General features: G+C 37.1%; 1 protein-coding gene across 2 annotated transcripts; it reads right to left on the reverse strand.

Annotated features, from left to right (window-relative positions):
• Nucleotides 1-13,495: 13,495 nt before the first annotated feature.
• zpax2 (zona pellucida protein AX 2) lies at nt 13,496-21,886 on the reverse strand. Of its 2 annotated transcripts, XM_084433119.1 has the most exons (22): nt 21,702-21,817; nt 21,575-21,627; nt 21,404-21,496; nt 21,197-21,321; nt 20,865-21,005; nt 19,273-19,326; nt 18,556-18,723; nt 18,385-18,481; nt 18,079-18,296; nt 17,856-18,006; nt 17,561-17,769; nt 17,367-17,484; nt 16,689-16,891; nt 16,390-16,504; nt 16,141-16,310; nt 15,964-16,061; nt 15,292-15,422; nt 14,636-14,825; nt 14,405-14,567; nt 14,185-14,296; nt 13,838-13,912; nt 13,496-13,697 (listed from the first exon to the last, which is right to left on the reverse strand). In XM_084433119.1, exons 1-21 carry the CDS (start codon nt 21,755-21,757, stop codon nt 13,842-13,844), a joined length of 2,736 nt encoding a protein of 911 aa, XP_084289245.1. In that variant the 5' UTR covers nt 21,758-21,817; the 3' UTR covers nt 13,496-13,697; nt 13,838-13,841. The 2 variants fall into 2 exon arrangements, with proteins under 2 accessions (XP_084289245.1, XP_084289244.1); XM_084433118.1 differs by having other exon boundaries at nt 13,496-13,912; nt 21,702-21,886.
• Nucleotides 21,887-21,915: the final 29 nt, after the last annotated feature.

Here is a 21,915-nt window from a genome sequence, read left to right on the forward strand (position 1 = left end):
ACGATTAATTAATTTTCTTGGTCTTCAGGCTATGCAGTCTGTTAGTTTACGTCACCTACCGAAGCTGTTCGTTCATCCCGTGACATCCTCATAAACTGAGCTATGCAGTCTGTAGTACCGGACACAGAATTCATTAGTTCACGTTTCGAGTCTATCGACTTCAGGTTCGAGTCATTTGTTCATCACGTGACAGCCACATAAGCTGAGCTATGCAGTCGGTATACCGGATACAGAATTGATTAGTTCATCTTTTGAGTCTTCGGGTTCGAGTCATTCGTTCGTCACGTGTGAAAAGAACGAAAGACTCAGAAGAATTAGACCTGAAGACTCGAGATGTGAACTAATCATTCCTCTTTCCGGTACAGCATAGTCTCAATGGGACTGACAGGAAGTCGCTAAAGACCCAAATATGTAATAATAATTGGCAAAACTTTCATGCATTCAGATAGTTAAAGGAATATTTTATGAAAATTTTGTCATCATTTACGCACCCTCATGTAGTTCAAAATCGACTTTCTATCTTTAGTGGAACACAAAATAAGTTATATATCAGAATGTCCAAACTGCTGCTTTCTAAACAATGACAGTGAATGTAGACTGTTAAGCTAAAAAAAGCACCATATAGTCATATTTGTATTATAGCATGCATATTACAAGTCTTCTGAAGGCATATGGTACTTTTGTGTGGGAAAGAGTCACATTTATTTGCTCATTTTTCCTTGACAGCCTTGGTCACCATTTACTTTCATTTGGTTAGAATCCCCTAGGAAAGGAAATATGGCTAAATTTTTAACCTTATTGGCGCCACTTACCCCCAAATATGATGTTTTTACAAGGGACCACCTTCCTAAAATATAAAGGTATATACACAAAAAGTTTTATATAGGACCCATTTATACTGTGAATGTATTTAATATAATGCTATTTCTAAACTATTTCCTTTTTTTTTTTTTTTTTTAGACAAACATGAGGGTGAGTAAATGATGGCAGAATTTTTCATTTTTGATTGAACTATTTCTTCACTTTGATTAAAGGAGCAGGTTTTTGGAGACAGCAAGTGATCCCTAAAGCAATGAAAGATTGATCATTCTAGACAAATCTTTTACATTCAATACTCTCGCCGGTCAGAACTTCAGAATGTGTATTGCAAATTTATCATGGAAAAAAACAAGCTCATCCCAAAGCTCATATGTTCTGAGTTTGAGGCTAGCGGTGTAAGTGAATCTGTCTGACCTGCGCTCAAAGACAACAGCTGTCCACCGATTCATCACCCCAAGGAGTCCACAGCTGCTTGACTGCATCAATACATACGCCGGCCCAGGTCTGTCAGCAGGACCCTGCTGGGCCCCTACATACTCAAAGAATTGCTAGGTGTACTGAATTATAGTTACAACATTTCAGAAATTATTTGTAGAGGGCTTCCAAGTCCTACTAGATTCTATCTTCTGGAATGCTGAAGCCCCCAGTGACGATTCAATTTAAAACATCCCATTCAACACTAATAGTTTCCAGAAAAGCTATAGTAATGTTGAAAGATTCTGCTATCGGTGTGGATGGATGGAATTCAAATTTTTGTAAATGTCAATGTTTAATGATTGTTTTTAACAAAAGTGATTATTGTCTTTGTACATGGTCCCACATGGACAATGTGCTTCTTCATTGTTTGAAACATGATCTGATATTAACCTCATGACTTGCGATTGTATTGGTCCCAGGCACGTTCTGATTTTGTCCACTTCGATTTTTCCTTCAGGAATGTTGATCCTGGAACAACATTCCAGTCTGAAAATTTCATCCTAACCACACCCCTGACCCTAAACCTAACACTAGCCATAAGTTAACCCTACAATCAGAGGGAAATCAAAGGTGAATAACACTGATGTAGAAAAACCTATCCCTGGTTATAAAGCCTAAACTTGAGATAAACTGTAAACTTGTCCCTCAAATCTGATTGGTTGATTGGAATGTTGTTCCAGGATCAAAACTCTTGTTCCAGATCTCACACTCGTGCCTTTTTTTCACAATTGTGATTGTCTTGCAATCGTGACCTTTTCTCTCAAAACTATGACTTCAGATTTCACAGTTGCACTTGGGTCTACTCATGATGTCTGCCACCTCTATCTCTGAAAATACCTATATTAATATGATATTTACCATAGTTACAAACTCTTGACCAATCACACATAATTGGACAGTGAGTGTTGGGGTCTTTATAGCAACTTTAGAGTTGACAACAGATCCTGTTGTGGCACCTCTGTCAAATTTGGAGGATTCTAGATGGCAAAAGCACCCCTTCCCAAATCCCACCACACCCTCATATCCTGTGGTAAGGGGCTGTGGGAAATCTTGTGCCGTGTGATAAGGGGGCCAGAAGGGAAACCCTGACAGGCAAGTAATCAGTGTGTTGGATGTTGGTAATCAAGAACAATCACAAATCAGCATCTTGTTTGTTTAGCATTAGCGTCCCATACACTACCTAGGCATTCCGTAATGCTTATAGAAAAATGACAATAGAAAGTTATACTTTGTTTGTTCAAAATTAGGCTAGTATCTGTAACATTAACTGTTAAACTGATATTGATAACCTTGTCTTATGTTTCCGGTTGACCCCCTGCTGACAACATATTTATGTAACCCAAAATAATTAAGTGGTTTTTTTTTTTATTCTTATTTGTTCCCCTATTATGCTTTTTCGAATATTACCTTTCATGCAATATAGCTGTTTGTGAATGTAAGGTCTGCAGAGTTTCAAAGATCAAAATGCACGATAAATGGAGTTATTGTCTCCCAAAAGAAAGAACCAATTCTAAACTGCCTGAAACGAGTCGTCAGTAATTCCAGTCTTCCTGCATGAACCTATGTAGCTTTGTAACAAATTTGCATAATGATCCTCACTGGCTGCTCGCGAACAACGTCTAATTTGACCTGTCGTTAAACACTGTAGTTGTAGCTGAGGCCTGGAAGAGTTTGGTTCATGTTGTCGACATGTCGAGAAGACAGTGCTGCAAAAGCAAATCCACTTTGCATGCACTTCCAAAGGATGAGGACTCATGCTGGAATTGATATGGTAAAACTGTTACTGTTCGTATCAAGTGCTTACAAGTGCTGAGGAAGCATCCAGACCTGAAATTCGGATATGGTAATGGCCGTTTTGTTTCCAACAAGCACTTTAAGCGGTAGACCAATCACAACAGACTGAGCCATCTGACCAATCAGAGGAGAGTAGACCAATATCAACAGACTGAGCCATCTGACCTATCGGAGGAGAGTAGACCAATCACAACAGACTGAGCAATCTGACCTATCGGAGCAGAGTAGGCCGTCTGACCTATCAGAGCAGAGTAGACCAATCACAACAGACTGGGCCATCTGACCAATCAGAGCAGAGTAGACCAATCACAACAGACTGAGCTATCTGGCCAATCAGAGGAGAGTAGACCAATCACAACAGACTGAGCTATCTGACCAATCAGATAAGAGCAGGCTCTCAGAAAGGAAGGTTTAGACTAGAGAGACCGGATCCTTTATTGAACTAATTCAGACACTGTGAGAAATGTAATGCAATGTGTATTATGAGAAAATATAAGTTTTTTTTTTTTTTTTTTACCTTGAATGCATGTAAACCTCCAAAACAAATTCAAGAAACTTTAAAACAGCATAACAGGGGCACTTTAATACATTCTTCGTGTCTGATCAACTGCATGCATATATTACAATGGTTCTTTGTATGTTATTGCCTGTTGGACTGAATATGAATGCATGAATCAGTATCTGTTTCTAAAGCAGCCTAAAGCACCTGAGATCATTTGTGACCGTCTGACAGCTGGAGGCTCTGGATTTAGTGCTGGGTTTGAGAGTTCTGTGGTATGTGCAACAGGCGTGTTATTGATGGCGGACAGGAGTACAGCCTGTGAGTGCAAACTGCCTGACTTACACGCAACGCTTCAGATCATGAAATAAAGTCACGAACGTAAGAGTCTGTTGCAATGGGATTTTTTTCTAGCACAGCTAGTTTTTCTAATGGAATGTGAAAAGAATGAAATGATGCTAATACAAGGCTAAAAATCAACACAATTTGCATATACATTTCAATTACTATTGAGAAACTAAACAGGCATTATGTATAAAATCAAAACACAAAAAGTGATTTTTAAACAGCATCCTATTTAAAGGGAGAGAGACCAGAAAAACAGAAAAAAATCATACTAATTACGTTCTGCCCATTTCCTGGTTTATCTGCTGGACTTCCTCCATTCTGGAATGATTGCAGGACTTTTGTCTGTGTGGAGCAAATGGTACTAAAATAAGCACATTGGTTAATAATACATTAATTCTAGATTATTTAAATTAAAAAAAAAAAAGTAAGCTGAAAGAACTTGGCACCAGATCTAACGCAAAAGCAAAGCACCAGCCATATTCAAAAGTTCTTTTCTTCAGATAGTAAAGCATTCGATAGTATCTTTAAATTCTTTTTCCTCAATTATGCAGATAACAAAAGCAGAAGTTGGTCTCAGTCTATTGCCAACATGAAATGTACGATAATCTTTAAGCTTTAAAGAGCTCTTTTAACATAATCCATTTCTTTAAAACATCCGCACATAAATGTTTTTTCACTGCACTAAATTTTTCAAGAAGATTGCAGTGAAACTGATTTATAATGCCTCTTGAAAGACAATCAGTTAACTTTAATGGAGTCTAGAACTGAGTCTAGGGCCTTAGAGAACTCCACAATGTTAGTTTCCTTAAACTGGACTTAATTGAAGTGGACTCCATCCACCCTTTCCTCTAGCGCTTTAATCAACCTGCCATTATCAAGATGCCTTTGAAAACCAAAATGATTGGCTCCAACCTGCCGAACAAACAAAACGGAAAAAAGAAAGAAAGGAAAACAGGATGCATGAACAGGAAGTCAAACATTAGTGGTGCATTGTAAGTTGAAAATAAAGGATTGAAACTAGAAATATTTAAAATCATACTTTTATAAATAATCTCAATCAAGTATACTATTTAGCTACACTGTAAACAATTTGCTGTAGGTATGCAGCTGTTTGCCAGTAACTTACTGTAGATTTAAATTGATGTTATTTACTGGCAACAGTTTGTTCAAAGTTAAATGAACATTAAACATTAACAAGTCTTTGTCTTTACAGAATAAAATTATAAAATAACAATCTAATGCAAAGCATTCTGGGAACCAGAAATCTTCATCAACCCTTTTCTGTTTTTTTCCTTCAGATTTTGGTTCCCAGAATGCTTTGCATGAGGCTGTTATTTTAGTTTTATTCTGTAAAGATAAAGACTTGTTAATGTTTAATGTTCATTTAATTTTGAACAAATTGTTGCCAGTAAATAACATCAATTTAAATCTACAGTAAGTTACTGGCAAGTAGCTGCCAGTAATACTGTAATTTCTACAGATTTTTCTAACAGTGTATGTGCAAAAATAAAGTGTATAAATAAATGCAGCCTTGGTGAGCAGAAGAGACTTCTTTTAAAAACATTAAAAATCTTGCAGATCCAAAACTTTTGACTGGTAGTGTATATATGTGAATTTGTAACATTTACCGTATGTCTGCCGGTGGCAAACCCCTTATTCTGGATGTAAACAGCTGGCAGTAATTGTTAGTACTGAGGCTGAACAATGTAGACAAGAACACTGCAAACTACATGTGTGTGACCAGCATGTGACCTTTCTCCATGAAGATTATGGATGACTCCTTGTGAAATAATGGCAAACAGATCCTGGTGGATGGAGAGAAGGAATTTCGACGCACACTATTGACTTGTGAAATCTGGAAAACGTCTGTGTCAAATTACAGTTCGATTCGGAGAGGCAGATGTAAAGACCCTAGAGCATCATAATTTATGAGGCACATATCAGAGAAGAGAAAGTCATTTGATAGTGGGTGTAAGCATAGAAAACAAAAAGTCTCTATAAAGTCTGTATGTATATATAGAAGCTCAAAAAACGCTGGGGGAATAAATGACTTAATATATAATCTTTCTAGTATTTATCAAGATAGATCGCACATTACCGTTCAAAGATGTGGAATAATTACGTTTTGTTGTTGTTTTTGCTGCTGCTGTTTTTAAAGAAGTCTTCTATGTTCACTAAAGCTGCATTTATTTGATCAAGAAAAAACAGTAATATTGTAAAATGTTATTACGATAAAAACTTACCTTTCATGTGAATATATTTTAAAATGTAACTTATTCCTGTGATGCAAAGCTAAATTGTCTGCAGCCATTACTCCAATCTTCAGTGCCAATTATTAATAATGATTCTGATTATTATCAACGCAATTCTTTTGAGTATTCTTTGATGAATACAAAGCTCACTGAAATTTTATTTTAAATGGAAATCTTTTGTAACATTATACATGCAATGTGTCCATATAAAAGTAGGCTATCAATCTCTCTTTTTTTTATCTTACTAACCTAAACTTTTGAATGGTAGTGCATCATCCACAGAAAAATATTAAGCAGCACAACTGCTTACAACATGGATTATAATAAAGAATGTTAAGCAGCAATGTATGCTTGAGTAATGGTGCTTGAAATTCAGCTTTGCCATCACAGGAAAAAAGATATTCAAATAGAAAACATTTCTTTTAAATTGTAATGATATTTCACAATGTTACTGGTTTACTGTATTTTTGATCCAATAAATGCAGCCTTGGTGAGCAGAAGAGACATCTCATCACGAAAATCGTAATTATTCCTTAATAAGTTTCCTAAACTTTTGACCGTTTACAGAAAATCTCCACATCACGAACCCTGAATGCGCAGATGTTTGCAATATTAATAAATAAACTGTTGTTGATTGCACCACACAATCTGAAATGATTTTGATTAATTTGTGTGTTGGATAAAATTACTTTGGGCAACTGAACAAAATTTGACCTATTATGCATTGATTTTTGTATAAGTATTATTTTTTTAATAAAGAAATTCAATTGCATAATCATACAACTACTGCTATGAAAATGCATGGCCAGACTTTATCATTCAATAAAATGTTGTCATAAGTTAAACATTCACCCAGTATTCACTCTGAGGGGACATAGCAAGGGAATATGAAATGCTTATTGATTAATATTCACTACTGATTATGACAGATGAACTATATTAAACTTAGCCTTCAAATTCAGCGAGAGCCTTTTCACGCCACGGAAAGTTCTCATCTGAAGAAAAACTGCAAGAATGTTTTTGTTTGTGATAAGAACCCCTGAATGGCAGAGCCAGTGTTATCAAACAGAGGCACTTATGCCCATCTCTTCTCACTCCCTCTTGCCGTTTCAACCGCTATCTTTCCAACTGTGCAAAAACACTCCAGACTTCTGTGGGTTATTCACTTATTTTACCCAGTTCAACCCTATGAGGGACTATCTACACCGCCTGTTGCAAGATTATGGATCTTGTTTCCACCATGTACAAATGTTTACTTTACTCTCTCTCTATATATATTAATAAACTATAACTATGAATAAACTTTAAATAAATTAACACACACATACATATTGGTCTATTGTAGACATATTAAGGTTACTTAGAGCATTATACACAGATAGCTGCCACAACAGGGCTTGAGATCAGAGAATTATTTAAACAATAAGATAAATTATATCTCAAAGTGATAAATAGCATATGTTTAATCTCAGGGGTCTTGAGGGAGTATTATTTTCCTGAATTCCATTGCCGCACGACACGGAATGGCCAGTAAGACAAACTCCTGCTGCTGGGTAGGAAACATAATGAGAGCGTTGACCGCATGCACTCTCTGTGAACAACAGGAACACAATATGAACAGAAACACAGACGGCAGCAGATAAGTGGGAAGTTATACAGTGGGCCTTGCGGCAGCTCTGTATATTTATATGGCATCGCTGTCGAAGAGTAATTACCTGATGAACTGGATTTACTTATTGTAGAGTTAATGAAAGTTATCATGGGCATTGTAATGTTTGAAGCGGATGTCAAGTCAGTAGACCGGGAAGATTTTAAAATGAGTGGTTCATTCATAAATCCATAGGATCTTACCTTGGAAATACAAAGTGGAAGACAGCGGCGGGGCTACATAAGACCTCTGTAGGCCTATAGAGGTCAACAGTCGGGTTCTTGAAGTAAAAACTTTTTTTGAATGGTAACTTATAAACCTAGAAAGTTAGACTATGAGCTACGAGGTTGTAAATCCATGGTATTGGATTCTGCTGAATACATCAGCCTGCCTGCATTATTTAATCTTATTTTTAAAATAATCATGTTTAACAGTTGATTTCCTGCTGAAAAACCACATTACCCATGATGCTCTACAGAAAATTACACCAATCAGAGAGTCCAAAAAAAGATCTTGTTAGCTCTGCCCACTCTCAAGATGCGAATTATGTAATCGAGAGGGTCTCTCATACCCTCTCAAAATACTTAAATGTTTGTATTATATATTTGCATATTTTGCAATAAACTTAAAATATGCTGTTTTTATATATAATCACCATTTGTAAATGAGTAGTTTTATGTTTCTCCATCGGTTTTAATTCGATTATGCAGTTCGCAATGTTTCATGGGATTGTAGTTCTTTCCCTCAATAAAACCGTTAAGTACATAGTCTTGTACCTTGAATCTTTTTGTCCGATTTTCAAAAACTGAATTTTTTTGCTTCAAATCAAAGTTTGTAGTGTTGTGATACCCCTCGTAGGTTGTACTGTTAGATTTTTGGTTCTGCTAACGAAATACAAAAATCTAAAGAAATTTCAATACACACACACACAAAAAAAAACTCCATGAGGTGTGGTAAATGATAAGTGATCTATAGGAGCTTTATACAGCTTTTACAGCGGATGCCATTGAAAACACGGTAAGTCTATCCCTCACAGCCTCGTCATGGCACTTCTCAGAATAAGGTCTACAGGTACTTGTACTTCTTCACATTTTTTTAAAAGTGTGAATTAGTCAATAATATTGTAATATTTTCTTGAATTCAGTGTCTATGTCTGCCTCCATTCAACCATTCAACCATTCACCGGAATAATCACATAGACTCTAAAAAAAAGATATTTCTTTAAAGGTTCTTTACAGTAACAGTTCTATTTAGAACCGTATTGTCCTGAAGAACCCTCTTTGTGTTAGAGTTTAGGGTTCTTTATTCCCGCCTTTTTGTTTTTCAAATCTGTAACTGTCAAAGCCACCTCATTACTGATTTTCTGGAGCTCAGCTATACAACTACACAGTTTTCAACAGGTAAATTATTTCTTTCTTACAATATCTATCAATTTTAGCTTTTGTAACAATCATTTCCTAACAATCATGTATTTTTCTCTTTTTAGATGAACAGAACATGTAAGTGTGAGCAACTTTGTTCAGTAAAGGATACTCATCTTCTCTTCTCCACAAAGTAAGTAACAGAGATATGGAATTTATGATCCATATTGTTTGATTTTTTTATTTATTATGACGTTATGTCTAAACATACCAAGTCACACACACACACAAAAAAACAAAAAAACATTAAAGCTATCCCATGACTTTAAATAACTTTTTCCTTTTAACATGGTAAAGCACTCATACTGTCCATTTTTCCTTATTTTGGCCTTTATGAAAATAATTGTTTTTACATAATCAAATGGAAGAGACACAATGTAACTCTAAACTCAATTGTGTATTTCAGATGATGTCACGTATCATAACCTCATCATCTGCAACAAGAAACTGGCACTCAGAATACACACATAATGAAGGACGTAAAAACATTTTAAAGGATTGTGAAGATATTTCACTGGAACTTGGTCTTCATTACATCTATATCGAGTTCAGTATCAATTGTTATTTATTAATGTATTCAGCTAACAATCTGCTACACTCTGCCATGTCAATAATAATTTAAAAAAACTACCTAATTGGCACAACATGCTGTAAAAAAAAAAAAAAAAAAAAAAAAAAGTAAAACCCAAATAGAGGCACCAAGATATAAGACCAGGCAGATAGAGGACTAAAAAAACAAAACAATATTATTAATAATTTATACAAATAATATTAATAATATGAATATTAATAATATGAAGATAATACTAATATTAATGAAAAGAAATATTGTTGAAAAGGTTATTTATAACACCATTAAGGTCCTAGGACTTAGCCTACAAGCCTACTGTAAATATGTATGTTTTTTGCTACTGCATGGCTATTACATATGCCTACTGTAAATATGTATGTTTTACGCTATTGTAAGTTGACCTATCTGTTTCCTGGCAGCAGTTATGCTGTGCTTGGAAAGATAGCTCTCACGCACAGTTCATTCTCTTCTTCCAAACTTGGACACAGAGCTGTGCAGTGTGCACATTATTAATGCCATCTAGTGGAGACAGTGCAATCGCTCAGTGAGTTATTATACACAAGGCCAGTGTTTATGTCCACAGTAAACACATCTGATGCGTGAGTAGTGGCACAGCAGAAGCTAATGTAAAGGTAACCAGTGCAATCACTCTTGAGAGTCTTGACACTTGTGGTGACTGTGAACGTTACGTTCTTATTTAAAAAACAAAACAAAAAAACACACTTGTTTGTTTGTTGGTCAGACACAGGAACCGCAACTGACTGATATTTGTACATTTTGTACAAAGTGACAAATTATTTTCACACAAATATTGAAATATTAGCCTATAGGTGAATTTTTTATGATGGATTATAGGCTACTTTTTGTATAGCCTTCCTTTAGGATTGAAATTCTGGGTTTGGGACAAAGTTAAAACAATAAAATAAAAGGCATAAAATATTGAAAAGCATCAACCTGTTCTAATAAACTGTTAAAGAAACACCCAGCTGATAAAAAAAAAAAAAAAAAAAGCAGACTGTCTGCAAATAATTTATTTATAAATTTGACAGGAAAGAGAAGAAATTGTTGAATTAAGACGTTATTTTTATTTGTTTTTGTGCATAAAAAGTATTCTCGTTGCTTCATAACATTAAGGTTGAACCACTGTAGTCACATGGACTATTTTAATGATGTCTTTACTTCCTTTGTGGGCCTTGAAAGTGGTAATGACGTTGCTGTCTATAGGGGGGTCAGAAAGCTCTCGGATTTTATCAAAAATATCTTCATTTGTTTTCCGAATATGAACGAAGGTCTTACGGGTTTGGAACGACATGAGGGTGAGTATTATTATATATATTTTTTTTTTTCAGAGGGTTGTTTGAATGTAAATATGATTTAAACACCTGCTATTGTCTGACTGGTGTGAATGGCATATGTGCTTTTTTGCAAGGACAGAATCGAAACCCAGAGGAAAATGTGCATGTCTACAGTCTTGATCACTGCCGAGAACATCGAGGTCTGGCTGGTTTGTGTGGCCCAGTCACCAGCCCCTGCTGGTAGAGGCAATAACTACACCGTTCTGGGGGCTTTCAGTATTGAAGACCATTTGAAAGTAGTAGTTTTTGCAAGCAGTATATGCATAAAGCCCAACGGGCTTAATCCAAGAACTCTTTTTAAAACCATAAATGATCAGGATTTAATAAATGCCATTCTACAGAACCAGCACGTGTTAGGGTGATACATTACGTAATATTAATTGGTGCTACTGGCAGCTCTGTCGTGCTTGTGCTCTTAGATTTAAGCGCTGGCTTTGACACAGTGGACCATACCGTCCTGTTGTCTCGCTCAGAGAAATGTGCAGGCATCCAAGGGAAAGCTTTGAATTGGTTTCAGTCTTTTCTAGGGTTCCATTTAGATGCTATTTTCAATCAAATTTATCTCCCCCCAAAACAAAGATAAAAATGGTGTAGATTCTTTACTAGCTTGACTTACTGATTTGAAAGCCTGGATGTCAGTAAAATTTCTACATTTAAATGAAAGTAAGTCGGAGATTATAGCATTTGGGCCCTCTGAGGCCCAAAAAAATTACAAAAACATCTAGGTCCTCTTTTCCAATGTAAAAACCTTGGAATATTTTTGGATAGTGCCGGCTACTTTTTGCCTACTGTTTTATGAGTACTGCAAATTTGGACATGCTTTTGTCACATACTATATAATAGGGAAGTATGCGCTTTCGGATGCAGCCATTGACTCATTTCAAAGTCCCTTTCAAGGAAAGTCTTTTTACTTGGTGGACATATTTACCTCCAGCCAGCTATTTCAGGTACCCAAGACAAATCCTTTTTACTTGAATGGGCAAATCCTGAAACTTCAAACTGCATGGTGAATTCACAATTAAATTCTAAAGCTTATTTTTTAGGCTGGACCAGACAATATGCATGTGCAGTCTTAAGCGCGAGTCTCAGGGGCCGGTTGCACCAGCTGGAAGCACACCCGGGATGTAAAATGTGTTTTAAGTCCTGTGTAGAATTATAATACCTGTTGCACCATCTAGGCAACAGGTATCAAACACATCTGATTCAACTCATCAGCTCATTAACCCATGTGATAATGAGCTGATGAGTTGAATCAGGTGTGTTTGATTAGGGAGACAAAGAAAACGTGCAGTGTTGGGGGTACTCCAGGACAGGTTTGGGAACCACTAGCCTATAGCAATCGTTAAGATGGGTGTGTATTCTGCAGACACAGGTAACAACTGACAAAATGTATGTAATTATGTTAGAAATATTAAATATGAACATATATTCAACATAGAATTTGTATAGGCCTACCGTTTATCTTGGAGGAACAGAATGCTCGGAAATAATATTTAACGTCTAAGTCCATTCACAGCAAGCAATATAGCCATTACCACCAACACTGACTTCACAATCATATGCATGAGGCGGCCATTGTAACTCCACAAGAACGTAATATGAAGTGTGCCATTTGGGACAAGGCCTATTATTCTTATGTTTAGCTAGCACACAGGTGACCCCAATACAAAACACATGAAGTGCGACTACCTGGCTGTTCAGGTTTAATCTTGAGTAACAGCAATAATCACTACGGTTCCTAACAGACTTTCTCTAAAGAGTTTAATTCATTTCAGGTTGTTCTGAATCAGTGAATCATCTGAAATTGGCTCAAACCAATTGCTTTCAACCCAGCCTACACAATTTGGCAGCTATATATTTAATAACCATTATTTTTGCATACTTAACCCTCTGGTGCTTTTCACATGGCAAAAATCACCTCTTTGCAGTAAAATGTACTAGATTTTATTTTGATATAATAAAATCTAGTTATAATCCATTTGTTCACTTTTTTTTCCAGATTCATCAATCTGAAAATGAAACTTCCAGTAAGATTTCAGTAAGATTTTCAAAGGTTTCAGTAAGATTGATTAGGTGCAGTACCAAAAGTTTCCACTAGATGAAATCCGTTTCCCATTCCCATTCATTTCCCAGAGCACCAAAGAGGCTCAAGATAGCCGTGTGTGGTATGCATTCAATATTCCAGTACCTTCCCTGGTCACCTTTGAATTATTCTGGTTTGGCCAATATTTCCCCAATTACTGTGCTTTTGAACTTTTAGTCTACAGTGCCTGCTTTTCTTCAAAAGTCTTAAATGACAAAACATTTGTTTGGGTTAAAATGATTTATTCAACTTGAGACACCATCTTGTGGACAAAGCATCTACAGTTACATTATGTAATTGCAATGTGAGTGCCAGTAATTTGTCCTTGCAAAAATGCCAGACATTTTATTTGTGAGAAATGATTTTTGAAGTTCCACAGGGCAGATATGCCATTCATCACAGAACATGTCCACAGCATCATCTGCATCAGCTACATTACAACTTAGAATTAAATGTTGCACCGAGCAGTGTAAAAAAAACAAAAACAAAACAGGAGTCTCCTTGTACTGATGCCTTCAGAAGTATTAAAGTGCATTTCCAGAGATAAATTGGAAAACTAAATGCACTTACATGTTCATATCAACAGAATGGGGCCAGCAGACACATGCTGCAGGGCTTCCTCTGAAAAGCTTGAACTTCTGCGAACTGTGGAAGAGTGTGAATGGTCAGATGAGAAACCGTACTTTTACTTAATTGAATTTAGACCAGGGTTTCTCAAACTCGGTCCTGGAGGACCACTGTCCTGCACAGTTTAGCTCCAACCCTGATCAAACACACCTAGCTGTTTCTAGAGTTTCTAGTGATCCTGAAGACATTGATTAGCTTGCTCAGGTGTGTTTGATCAGGGTTGGAGCTAAACTTTGCAGGACAGTGGCCCTCCAGGACCGAGTTTGAGAAACCCTGATTTAGACCATTACCCCGTTTTGAGCTGCTCCCAATCTGATTCGGATTCGCCGGGCACTGTTTGTAACACCGTCCATCAGCAGTGTTTTCAGCATGACAAATGACAACATCACAGTGGACAAATACCTATTTTGAACGTAAATTTAATCCACATTTACTAGAAATATAAAAGAACAAAGTAGAAAATAGACTTTTAGAATTTTTAATGCAAATTCTGAAAACTTTTCAGCTCACCCGTCTGGCCATGGTGGCATCCTCACTTTCAGAACTCACATCATCCTCTCTTAAAGTAAGTGCTTTAACCTCAAATCTCTTGAAGTGATCTGGGATGTCCACTCTGTCATCTTCACTTACAGGATGGATGATGGTCTGTTCAGGGCCTTTAGGATTCGGACATCTGATTAGAGATGAAGAATTAGAGCCCTCATCAAGAAATGTTCAAACACATACATGCTTCAAACATACCCATCAACAATTAAATCCCATTTAGGTTGGGATTCTCTGTCCTTGGTGAATGTTGCCCAACAGTTTTCCAGGCCTACTGCTACCCTGGAGTCCCTGGAGTGATCCATACCCACCTCAAAATACAAAGGCTGTTTCAGAAACTTTAAAACAGGGTAGTCGCCATCATGATAGAAGAGTCTGTAGACCATATCTTGGAAAAAAAAAAATAATTAGACCATATATTGCTCAGACTGACAGGCTCATTTTTTTTTTTTTATATATATATATATATATATATATATATATATATATATATATATATATATATATATATATATATATATATATATATATATATATATATATATATATATATATATATATATATATATATATATATATAATTCCAAAGAAGAAAAAAAAACTTGTGATCTTTGATAATTTAATAACTTGCCATTTAGGAATTGTATTTGCAAAATTGCATGCTGTCTGGTTCTGGTTCGGTTTTGTAACATTCACTTATGATCCAATACATTCCAAATGGATACATTGAAGTCCCATTCTACAATCTCATTTAATACAATTTTACATGAAAATGTGTCAAAATGAATGCCAAAATATAATGGATTCAACTTTAAGTGGAACCATTAGTAAAACTAATGGAGTAGTTTACATACCTTGAGAGAGCCTCAAGCTAACAGTGAGTTCACCCTTCCCAACATCAGCCTCCGGCTCATGAAAGTGTGAAACGGAATGGAAGATCATGCTTTGGGTGGAGTTTGCGCTATAAACGCAGGAAACGTAAATCCTGGTTGAGATGAGCAGTTTCAGGAGAAAAAGTAACTTTACTAACATTTCAGAGATTGTTGTACTTCACCATACAGTTGCTCAGTATGTACACCTGGAATCACTGAGGTAGCTAAGACGTCTTTTAATAAAGAACTAAACATATGCCGATACTTTAACATAGCAAACTGAAAAATTAGGTGAATTCAACCATTTAAATGGACAAAATAAAGTTTAAGGTTACAAATGTTCATAATAATAAACATCTACCAAATGCTTGATATGCCCACTAAATGTTAAGTGAATTACATAATTCTGCAATGATAAATGAAGTGACTTAGTATTGTATATACAATATTGTGACAGTCACTGATAATGCAGCAATGAAAGCACATTTTTATTTTAGTGGACACCAACCATTTTGTGGATTGTTTAGCATTAATTAATTTTTTTGCCAAATAGTTGATTTATTCTGTTTAAACACAACCTTGCTTGTTTCAAAGGGCAAAGCTTACTGATGCATAAACTATAAAATTTTCACTGGGAAACTGCTCGCCCATAACCTGAATTCTGGCTCAGGGTGAAATTCAGAGGTCTGGGGCAAAGGTTCATCTTTCTTCCAGGTGACTACATTCTCATATTTCATGGTGTCCCCGACAAACTAAACAAGTAAAAGAGTAAATCATTTGGTCACATAACAGCAGTAGTGTGAATGCTTGATGTGAGTGCCCTCATCGTACCGTTCGTGTGGTTCCACAAGTGGTGACATCAAAGCGGAAAAAAGCAAAGTGGGCTTCATTGTAGTAGGGTTTGCAGGCCGGGTCTCTTAGAGATAGTTCACCGGGAAGCAGATGTGGTACAGATTCCAATTTGGGAACCACCACACCAATCGTTCCATTAGAAAAACACTCTGGCACAACAACAAAGAAACTAAATCATAAAATGGCAACAAGACATCATTAGAGAAGTAATGTCAAATATAAACCAACCTGACATTTTTACAAAAAAGGGGCAGGCAAGGGAGAAATCTTTGACTTGCAGGTTATTCAAGGTATCATAAAGTTCCACATCAATTCTTCCCAGGACTCCGGTCAACTGAACAGACTTGAGAAGGTATGAAATCAGTCAGCAATGGGTTAGAAGCTACATGAGGCTTTAGTCAAATAGACTGAGTTGTCAATATTTGGATGAATATCAGTTTAAATACAGGTTTACCACTCATGACTAGTAAACTGTGCAATGGAAACAACACTAATCACCAGTGCAACACAGGAAATCTGAAGAATACCTCTAATGCCACAAGTGGGGCTAAGAACGGCACAATAATGATGAAATGGGTTTCATTTGAATGGTGTTCATACTCCTGTAATACTTCATCACTCAGCTCCACCTGTCCCAGTTTAATCTGTAATTGGGATCTTGGGGTGCTTCCATATTTGACATGAATTCTGAAGATATCCTCACTGCATATTCCCCCTGCAGTTGGACGGACTGCAGAAGAAAAAGGACACCAAGTTAAATATCAGCACAAAGTCCAGCTATGCACAATTCTGCTCTTAGTGATCTGCCTTTACTGCAGTTCAAATAAAAAAAGTATCCATTATCATTCTCAGTGGCAAAGTGAACCAAAGAACATGATCTTACTGCCATTTGCTCAATGCTCATGACCACTTAGTTCTTGACAATTTACTTTGAGCCTAATCACCTAATTGAGCCATAAATGCCATGTGGACAACAACTCTTGAGCTGCAGGAAAATGATAGTCCGAGTCTGACCATGCTGATGAAACATCAATAAGGCACAGTCTCAAAGCCCTTCACTAGAAATAATCCACTATCCATTCATAAGGCATTACTATATACTACCTGGATTGTGCTAACCAATAAACCTTCCCCCCTTGGCACAAAGGGAGATCTCCAGGAGCACTCTTGTAGCCAAAATAGAAAAGTTTACACAAAGGCCTTACCAATGTCACTTAAAGAAGCTTCTAGTACTGTGGAGTATGAAAATGATGCCTGTTCAGGTAAGATGATGAAACCAAAGACGAGAGGAAGAAAGTAGGTTCTTCTATCAGGACGAAGAGTCTGCATTACAGATGAAACCATGTTAAGACAGGGCAAATAATACAACAGCTTCATAAACAAGAAGTGAAATGCGCACCTTTTCTTGAACATAAGGTTGAGAGAAGGGAACCTGGAGAGCAAAGGCTTTGGTGCCATTGGGGAAGCTTTGCTCTTGCAGGCCGATGCCTTTAATAATGACCTCAGAGACAGTGAGCAATTCTGAGCCAAAGGTGATATTCAACAGCACCACATCAGGTAGAAAGTAACTCAGCAATGCTTCAAACACCTTCTGCTTGGGTTGAGTGTCTGATCACATAAAAACAATTCTTAAAAAAAAAAAAAAAAAAAAGATTATGTACAATAAGCCGTTCTGCCCTAAATTCAACACTCACTGTCTGTGATATGGGGGGGGCATGGTGTCAAAGGGGTGGTGATGGGGAATAAGACCTTATATCTGGTCTTATCCTGACCCTCCATCCACATGAGCTCAAGCATGGGTTCTATGGTGTAACTTATATGGTACTGGTTCTCAACAGCATGACTCTAATAAAAATAAATAAAAAGGTGTTACTCATTCAAGTTAGACGCATTAATGAAGTCTGTAGAAATCCCAACCTTGTAGTATCCACCAGGAGCCCCAATAGGAATCTCAACAACTATATGGGACTTTGTGAAGATCATGCCGTAGTTATGGTTACTCATCTCTTCAGATGTGAGCCTTCTACCATCAACACCCATGTGCACCTCTAGGATTTCAACTTCTGAGGACATCAAAGGAGTTACGTGCAGAGGAAAGCGCCAAGAAATCATCTGACCCACAACAGAAGCTCCATCTGAAGTTAAATCAGAGTACAGACTTCAGGACTACACAGTCATGGGACACCAAAGTGGCAAAATAAGTGTGTGAGAATGAAGTCTCACTGGTTGGACAGGCAGCTGTCGACTCCACAATAGCCATCATCCAGCGATCTCTGAAAAGGACCACTGATTTGAACACAATCATATCAACATCGTCAACCTGACAAGGAAAAATACTTCAGGCACTGTAGGGAAATGAATGTGTTATCCACTGGCATATGAAACATTTCATACATTTAGGACAAAGTTCTCGGCCATGTTGTATGGGCTTCGCATGACCAGCCGTGTTGGAGAACTGTAAACACTGTAGCCCATCCCTTGGAGGGTCTCTCTATCAAAAGCCTTCTCTCCAGGGGTGTAGAGTAAGATGTTCCAGAGTTGCAAGTTAGGTATAACTGTGGGCTGTTACAATAGGACAAATGTAAGAATCTGAATCAAAGTCACCAAAATCACCATTTTGATCAAAGACAAAACACAGTGTGAGTGGTGCTTGCACACACAAAACTCGCAACCAAAAGGCTATGGCAGTTGCCAGGACGTTGCTATGCGGTTACCAAGGTATTTTTAGTGCATTGTTATGCAGTTGCTAGAAGTTTTTAGTTGTTGGCATATCAAATTAATATCCCACCCCCAAGTCTCTATGGTATTTTATTACCCATTAGGACTGCTAGCATAGCAGTGTCCATAATCGCATACGGAGTTGGTACCAAATTTGATAAAGAACTTCATGATTAGAAAAAAGTAGTACATTCAATATAGTATGAATGGATGCAAGATACCTGCCATTTGGGCATTTTTTACAATGTCCTTAAAACATGCAATTGCTAACACTATTCGTGTGGTGTAAGTGGTGTTCAGTTCACCATTTGTACCCAAAGTATGAACAAATTTTAGTGTCGCTTACTGAAGCACCACTTTAAAAAAAGTGAAAATAAAATAAAGGGTACATACCCCCCCTTTCACTGATGCTCCCTTGAATTCTGGTATTGCAATCCTTACAGATACCTGACAGAACATAAACAGGCATGCACAGGCTGTGGTAGCAATAACACTGAATTTCCATTGGCACATTAGAACACTCATTGTTCAAGATTCTCTAATTGGTTTAAAAATAAAAGAGCATTCAAATATTATTTTGTGGAGAGCTAGCCATAGCAGGTAACACAAACCCTTTCAATGAGTTACTGATTGCATTGAGTTGCAGCAGTGGTAATCTTGGCCTACTTGAGGCCTGTTGCATGATGCTAGTTGAACAAACTCCAGGTTTCAGTTCAGGGTAGGTTTAGAGTTGACAGTTCAGGAGGCTCACAACACTCTATATAAACGTTCTGTCAACTCAGGGTTTGATCCAGAGTTTGTGATTAACTCTGAACCGTGTGTACCTGAAAGTGTGACACGTGCTGCAAACAGCCAATCAGACGGAACATGTAATGTCTCTAAATTTAGGGTACGTTTACATGACAACAATGTACTAAAAACGGAAAAGTTTTTCCTTTTGCATACAGATGACAACATTGTCAAAACGATCCCAGTTCACACAAAGCAGTGAAAACCACCAAAGACACTGTATTATTCCAGCCCGATCTCACGGGAAAACGTACAAATTCTACGAGGTGGCTTATTCGTACGAATTCATACAACCTGACTCATTTTTGCAAAATCTTACATATTTTACGAATTGGCCAATTCGTATGAATTCCTACGAATGACCTACCCCTGACCCCGCCCCTAAACCTACCCATCACGTGGGTTTAGACAAATCGTACAAATTCGTACGAGTGAGGTCGTACGAATTAGCCAACTTTTTATCATTCGTACGAATTGGTCGTGAGATAGCGTTGATTATTCTTGCCAGGCCAGTAGTTGGCGATGTTACTTTGTAAAGAAACACTACGCACCTATAGACTGAACACATAATACGCATGTGCATTATGTCTCCATTTTTACAAATGTGCATTTTTGTAGTTTACACAGAGACAATAGCGGCATCGTTTTCAAAAAACATTTTACTTTGAATCCCATTTGTGTTTTCAGGCCGTTGTAAAAGAACAGCCAAAACACATAAAAAGTTGAAAACAGTGTCATGTAAACAGCCCCTTAATTTGGAGTGGGAGATACAGGGGAAGTGGCTTTATTGCATCAGATATATATACACACACATGTCACTTTGCTCACAGCTGATTGGTCCAGTTTTGGTTTGTGTGGAGCACGTTACCATGGAAATAAAGCAAATAAAACCCAGAGTTTGCTCAAACTGATCTCAAACTTACCTGGCAGCAACATAAACCAGCTTCATGCAACAGGCCTCTGGAGTCAAGGAGAGATTAAATTTACTAATTTATATTTTAAGTATTTAAAACAAGTTCTTTATTTCAGTACAAGGCATGATATTTGAGTCAAATGCAAGTAAGGTGATCCACCTCAAATTAAGCAGCCATCAATCCCATAAACTATCCAGCTGCCATTGGTCAAACTTGATACATACAAACAATATTTGCCAAAATGACAAAATATTTTCTATATAAGAAAATTAAGTTACTTGCCTCCATGAAGTTTGTCTCACACAAAATCTCACGTGAAGCCACAGTGTGACTGCAGGACTTGGACGCTTCAAGGACTTTTGCAGATAGCATGGGGAATTCATAGAGTTTAACCTGTATAGCTACTTTAAATTCCTTGTCTCCCTAAAAAAAATAATAAAAAAAAATAAACATGGTTGGGTCTATTTTTTTTTTCCCCGTTTTTTTCTTTTCTTTTCCTTCTCAAACATATGGTGGAAAAGCACCAACCTTTCTTCTTCACATTTTCTATGATAAATAATAGTTCCAGTATTAGAGCTGGTTAAAGGAACGCTTAATTTATTTAAGACACAAACCTGTTTCTCTGCAAAACAACTCTTTAGGGAAGCTGACACTCTTGTATTCCCCCAAGGATCCAATTTCTGTGTGTAGCCACACTGTGCCGCCAGGTGAGGTGTGAGAAAGACGGTCTGTGCGTTATCTGAAACGCCCAGAAAAGCTCTGAATTGATTCCTGGAGGTATTAAACTCATTGGCACACGAACAAAGGGATAATCAACTTACTGACTGCATAAACCTCTAAAGGACTTCCTTCACTCAGAGAACTAGGAAGAGTAAACTGCACCCTATTTCCAAGACACTCCGCTCGTATTCCACCTGCAAAAAAAAAAATCAATTAAGTAATGAATTACATGACTTGACACACAAAAAGTTTAAATGGTTAGCATGGCTTACCTGCAGAGGTGTCTGCATCAATGCTTATTATATTGACTATAAGCCAGAAAGCCCTAAAAGCATTATAAATAAATCAGCACATTTCTTGATGAATTCAAACACACTTATTTCCATAGCTAGAACATACCCTATTTCAAAGCATCCCATTCTTTGAAATCTTTGTTCATGTATTGTACAAACCATCAACTGTGTTTTCTACACAAACGAGTGACCTCACTGGAAGGTGATTAATGAACGGTGTCTGGAGCGCGTTTTGTCTGATTGCACAGTATTGCGCCCAGGTGAGGAACTCAAACACCTATCACAGAACTCTCCGCCCAAAGGTGTGAACGTGGATTTGA

The sequence above is a fragment of the Rutilus rutilus genome, assembly GCF_951802725.1.
Source record: "Rutilus rutilus genome assembly, chromosome: 15".
NCBI lineage: Eukaryota > Metazoa > Chordata > Actinopteri > Cypriniformes > Leuciscidae > Rutilus > Rutilus rutilus.